Source organism: Tursiops truncatus, chromosome 2 (genome assembly GCF_011762595.2).
Source record: "Tursiops truncatus isolate mTurTru1 chromosome 2, mTurTru1.mat.Y, whole genome shotgun sequence".
Classification (NCBI taxonomy): Eukaryota; Metazoa; Chordata; class Mammalia; order Artiodactyla; family Delphinidae; genus Tursiops; species Tursiops truncatus.
In genome coordinates, this window is record NC_047035.1 from 86,886,330 (window position 1) to 86,892,776 (window position 6,447).

Here is a 6,447-nt window from a genome sequence, read left to right on the forward strand (position 1 = left end):
CCGTGTGGTGATGCCCTCACTGCTCTACTCTCTGATTCTGTGGTAATGGTCATTTAATAACCCTTCCTGTAGTACAAGGTTTATCAGTGGTACAAGTATAATATTTAAAAGGCCAGTCCAAAAGGCAAGAGGTCTAAACTGAGAAAGGCAGTGTTTAATTACTTCTTCCTTTGGGATGAGTTCTTTCTAAGAGGCAATCTCTCCTTGAAATCTGGCTTCTATTGCACCTTGATTACTCCCATCTCATCTCATCCTTAATTTACTGGAAATATGTCTGGCTCTGATTTTGACTTGTTTGAGACCTTTTTTCAAAGAGGACTACTAGCTTGGTTAAACCCAGCTGAGTTCCCTACCAGAAAAAGTAAGTAGTAGTTCCTTTTATAACATCACTGCATTCTAATATGTTTTCATGAATTGGAAATAAAGGGATAGAGTTGCAGCTTGTCTGGCAATTGCAGATAACCCTAGAACATTGTCACATCAGTGATCATCATCCTTCGTGTGTGCCAAAGAACAACTACAACGAAAACGATGAGAACAATTGGCTTATTAGAAAAATTTAGCAGTGTTGTAAACGAAACATAATTAGAAAGGTAAATTTGCTATAGTAAAGAATATGCGTTGTAAACAGCTTTCAATAGTATTATATGACCTGCTTTTATAATTTATATCCCTGTTCTCTTTTAGAAAAGATATGAATTAAAGTAATCTAGGGGCTTCCCTGGTGGCGCAGTGGTTGAAAGTCCGCCTGCCGATGCAGGGGACAGGGGTTCGTGCCCGGGTCCGGGAGGATCCCACATGCCGCGGAGCGGCTAGGCCCGTGAGCCATGGCGGCTGAGCCTGCGCGTCTGGAGCCTGCGCTCCGCAACAGGAGAGGTCACGACAGTGAGAGGCTCGCGAACCGCCCAAAAGAAAAAAAAAGATTGACAGTGAAGACATCCAACCACTACTTCTTCCTTCTCATCTGGAGCACTAAAAGATAGGTTTCCTCTCTTCTCTACTAGAAATATTATAAAGTGGTAAGCATGCAAACATTTTTGTAACATTATAGTACATCTGATATATTCTTTCCTTCCCTTTGATATAATTTATATACATTATTTTGTGGAAGAAGAACAACCTAAGCCTAAGCTAATACAATATTTTGCCAGTGACAGCTTAGCTCATCAAATGACAGTTTATGATGTCTAAATGCTCACAGGCATATGGCTACAGTCTCATCTTGCTATTCAACACATGCAAAGTTAATAGGTTTCCTTGTACATGAATGTTTATAGCACCAGTATTTATAAATAATAAATTAAAAATAATGAAGTACTGATGCAGGTTACAAACATGTATGAACCTCAAACCTTATGTCAAGAAGACAGCTAAGAAAGAAGACAGCTAGGACTTCCCTGGTGGCGCAGTGGTTAAGAATCCGCCTGCCAATGCAGGGGACACAGGTTCGAGCCCTGGCCTGGGAAGATCCCACATGTCACGGATCAACTAAGCCCATGCACCACAACTACTGAGCCTGCGCTCTAGAGCCCACAAGCCACAACTACTGAGCCCACGCATCACAACTACCGAAGCCCGCGTGCCTACAGCCCGTGTTCTGCAACAAGAGAATCCACCACAATGAGAAGCCCGCGCACCGCAACAGAGAGTAGCCCCCACTCGCTGCAACTAGATAAAGCCCACATGCAGCAACGAAGACCCAACACAGCCAAAAAAATTTAAAAAAAGAAGACAGCTAAGTGAACCTTAGGCTAAGTGAAAGAAGACAGTCACAAAGGACCACATACTGTATGGGTCCCTCTATATGAAATGCCCAGGAAAGGCAAACCTCTAGAAAAAGAAAATAAGCCTAGACCTTGTGGGGCAGGAGGATGGGGAATGACGTCTTATGGGTTTCTTTTGAGATAATGAAAATGATCTGAAATTAGTGGTGATGGTTGCAAAGCTCTGAAAATACACCAAAATCATTGAATTATACATTTTAAATGGGTGAACTTTATGGTAAGTAAATTGTATCTTAATGAAACTGTTTAAAAAGTTAATAGGTTTCTTTATTATAAAACTTCTCAGGACTTTAATAACTTGATGTAATTTGTGAATCTTCAAGAGGAAGGTTGAGAATGAAGTGCTTACCCAAATGATTTGCCCCATGGACCCATGCTCCCCACCCCCATCTACTTTTTGAGCATTCCCATGGAATTGGTGTTTCTATGTATCCATTAAGAAAGTTCTAATCTAGGACATATAAACAATCTTTAAAGAAGTTCTAATCAAGAGGCAAATACTTGTTAATCCTTGGATAACGATTTGAAGGAATAATTCAATGGATTTAGGTGAGATGGGCCAGGTCTTGCTACTTTACCCAAAGTTATATGTAAATAATACTATAGCTAAGACATATATTCTATGCTTGATCTTACCCCAAGGGCAGAGAAGCAATAAAACATTTATTCTAACAAGCAGTGTTTTAAGGTAGTAAATTCTTAGACTTAATTTGCTCCCATTCAAAAATTACCCCTCACTGGAAGAGGAAAAGGAAGAAAGGCAGTGGAGAGAGGTCTCCTGCTGCAAGCATGATGGAGAACTGGCCATCAGTCTTGCTTGTATAGGTCCTGCTTGGGGAATAAAAGGCAGATGCGCGGAGCACCAGGCATAATGAAACTTTCCAGGTGCTACCTACTATTCCCCTCCTGGACTAAGGGAATTTTTTGTCTTGTTAACTAAGCTAGCTGACTAAACCAGAAACCTTGTTTCCTTTTCCTGTGGAATTCATTTCTCAAAGTCTCAGTCAACCATCCCTAATATTTCCTAGAAGTGAAGAACAGCCTGCACAGATGTTTCCTCCAAAGCAGCCTCCCAGAGAGTGAAAAAAAAAGAAGAAGAAGAAATAAGGGGGCACAGGGATGATCACACTTTATGAGTTCATTATCAGAAGAAAATTTTTGTACTTTTTCTTCTGTATCTCTTACACACTGGCAGGAAGAGGTGAAAGGTATGACATGGTATTCAGTCAAGAAAATTGATTTCATTATGATAGAGAATAAAGCCAGAGGAGTGAAAGTGAGATTCACAGCTTAAAACTGAAGACAACTACATCCCCATACAGCTCTTGCATAGATTTGAGAAAACAGAAAGATCTGAGGTTGTCAGGTGAAGATCTTCAAGGAGGTAGTGAAGCGATGTGCAGTTTTCTCTACAGCTGGAAAGATTTCTGCAGCTATAAAAATGGCTGTAAGTTAATTTACAAAGAAACTTCTGACCATTTCTCCAGGGTTCCCTATTTCAGTGAATGGCCCAGGAGTGATCCAGTGGCCGAAATTAAAAACTGTTTCCCTGACTCTATCATTTCTCACCTGAATTATCACAACAGTCTCCTAACTGGCCCTCTGTATACCGTCTATATACTTGAGGCACAATCACAGTTGGCTGGAAAAGTCTTTCTAAATCATAAATCTGATTGCATCACTCTCTCTTAAAACTTTTTCATGGCTTCTTATTACTCTTAGGTAAAAATCCAGACCCCTTAATATGAACTTCTCCATAATCTGGCCTTCACTTATCTCTTCATCTTCATCTCTTGCCACTTCTTTTTCTAGTCTCTACACCAGGGGATCCAAAGTGGAGTGCATGTACAAGGCCATCCTTTGGGTGTGGGATGAAAATATTTGAACTTCTACAGATTGAGAAGCAGGAACAGAAGCTGAAGAAATGGCATACATTAAGAGTCTGGAGTGAGCCAAGCCATAACTACGTGCCAGTGGATGTCTAGAGGAAGCAAACACTCTGAGGAAGAAAGGACTATTAGGGAAATATGGGGAAAAGAAAGATAGAGGCACCAGAAAGAGAAGGTGTTCCTAGAGCTCTATTCCTGATAGATGCACCTCTGGTTCTACTTCCAATCTATATACATCCTTATAATACACCCTCCTTTTCCTTGAGAAAAGGGTCTTATTTATATTTTTTAAATGTCCTGGAAGAGTGGTATTTGTTCCATGCAACCATAAGAATCTGCCTAAAAAACTTGGTGTCCATCTATAGGGATTGGTTAAAGAAAATAAAATACATCTTTCTATGCATTTACCGAAAGTGAATATGTAGGTCCTCTGCTTCTTTGCGCCCGATTTGCATCCTGTGGTTCCGGAATAGCGGGGAAGATGCGGTCCTTGGACATCGCAGAGCTGGCAGAGCCGGAGGAGGTGGAGGTGATGGAGCCCGAGGAGGACTTCGAGCAGTTCCTGCTCCCGGTCATCAACGAGATGCGCGAGGACATCACGGCGCTCACCCGCGAGCACGGGAGAGCCTACCTGCAGAACGGGAGCAAGTTGTGGGAGATGGACAGTATGCTCATCCAGATCAAGACGCAGGTGGAGATCTCAGAGGATAGCATGCTCAACCGTCTGCACAACGCGGACAACGGAGTCGAGGGCAGAGGGACCAAATGGTGCAAGAAGGCGGAGGAGAAGGCCAAGGAGATCGCGAAGATGGCAGAGATGCTGGTGGAGCTGCTCTGGGGGATAGAGAAGAGCGAGTCGTCCTGAAGGAGGGTCAGCCGTTTACAGCCAATGGATTCTGGTCAACTGATGGAGGTTGGCTGACACCCTGGAGAAGCTGAAACCAGAGAGCCTTTTGTTTTCTCTTTTTTTCTCTGTCTACGCTCTGTCCTCACTTACACCACGTTTCTGCTATGGTCTGTGGTTAATGACCTCAATGTGAGGTTTGACTGTTAAATGTTTTTCTTTGGGGAGGTAAATTTTATTTGGAAAATGCTCTCAAGAATTAGGGCCTAGATTGTAAGCTCTTGCAGCAGTCACATTTGTTCCTGGGTTTTCGTTATTTCTAAATTTTTGAGGTGCTTTGCTCTTTCTTGTGTGACCTGATCGCTCCCTGGAACTTCGAGTCTGTGTGTAACAGATGAGACTCAGAGTTGGAGTTCTCCAGCTCTGAAGGTGCTGAAGGAGCTGCATTATTTCTAGAAGACGACTCCATGAAGCGATTGCTGAAGAAGTTGAAGAAGGGATCAGACGCCAACTGGGAATGTGAATGGGGCTGATCTGGCTAGGACTGATGAATCAGAAGAAGGGCTGAAGGATGGTATTGTACTTGGGGACTTTAATTTCTCTGTGAGAACAAAGGAGGAGAGATGTATTTTGTTCAAATTTTAAGTTTTATACGGCACACTGATGTAACCTGTCTGGTCATATTGTTTGGACAACCTAACTTAGCTTTATGTGACATGGAACCTAGAATAGGAGACAAGATAGATCTTGGTATTCCGTATAATCGATGTAATACCCTGATGCATTTCAGGGGATTCTGGACATAAAATGAAAGAGATATTTGCAAAGGCCCTTGAGGGTCTGGGGAAGAAAAGCAAGGGCTGTCTGTTTTGGACCCTAGACTGAACAGGGACGAGGTTTCTTCAAGATTTGTAAGTTGTCTAGCTGTAAGTTCATTTCAGTAGCAGACCTGACAAGTATTTGAGGTCAAAACCCTACCGTGTGTTTAAAAAAAAATTTACCATGTTAATAAAAGTATTCATTTGCTTAAAAAGACAAGACGTTAAAAAAAAAAAAAAGTGAATATGTAGTGCTAATTTGATTCATGGAAAGTTGCTTCCAAGGTATTTTTAAGTGAAAAAGCAGGTCACAAAAATTTTGTTTAATATTTTGTGTGTGTATGTATGTAGACAGAAAAAAATTAGGAAAGATCTATACTAAAATGTTAGTAGTGGTTACGCTTGGATGGGTGGAATTGTGGGCAATTTTCACTTTTTGTTTTTCCTTTCTGATTATCTGATTTGCTGTTGTTTTGAGCATGCATTACTTTCAGAAACATGAAGGTAAACTATTAAATTTTTTTTATTTCTATGAAGAGAAAATATTAAATTATTTCCATTCTTTAAAAAAAACAAGAAAAATTTAGACTTTTAGGATTTTCCTTATATGTGGTAGAGTGACTAAGGATGAGCCAACTACATCCAGAGGGAATAAATCTTTTTCATTCATTCATTAAACATAATATATGTGAGACACAGCACTAGATGATGGAAAGATAAACAGGACAAAATTCTCATCTTTAAGGATCTCACAGTCTAACAAGATGATAAATATGTAAACTAATAGCTGTAATACAGGTATAATAAGTGTAATATCATGTATGTTAGGTGTAGCAGGACACAAGGAAGAAATCGTTGGGGAAGAGGCATTCAAACAGGATCACAAAAGGCTTAGAGAATGAGAAGGGAGTGCTTTCAAGGGAAGAGAATGAGAAGGGTGTGCGTTCAAGGCACAAAGGCATGAAATAGCACAGGGTACACAGGGCATCATCTAATCACATATCATTTGACATAAGTTACTTTGCTATGGAAATGAACAGATTTTCTTTAAAATACCAATGATTTTTAATATAGATTTTAAATAACCCTAATAATGCCCAGATGTCAAAAGA

General features: G+C 40.6%; 1 protein-coding gene across 1 annotated transcript; it reads left to right on the plus strand.

Annotated features, from left to right (window-relative positions):
* The first annotated feature begins 4,154 nt into the window (after window positions 1-4,154).
* LOC101331454 (MORF4 family-associated protein 1-like) lies at window positions 4,155-4,660 on the plus strand. Its single transcript, XM_033852605.1, has one exon. The coding sequence runs from the start codon at window positions 4,155-4,157 to the stop codon at window positions 4,536-4,538; it is 384 nt and encodes a 127-aa protein (XP_033708496.1). The 3' UTR covers window positions 4,539-4,660.
* The last annotated feature ends 1,787 nt before the right edge of the window (window positions 4,661-6,447 follow it).

Bases quoted from the DNA above. Each gene is read 5' to 3' on its own strand.
- LOC101331454 (XM_033852605.1), top strand. From the start codon at position 4,155: ATGCGGTCCTTGGACATCGCAGAGCTGGCAGAGCCGGAGGAGGTGGAG.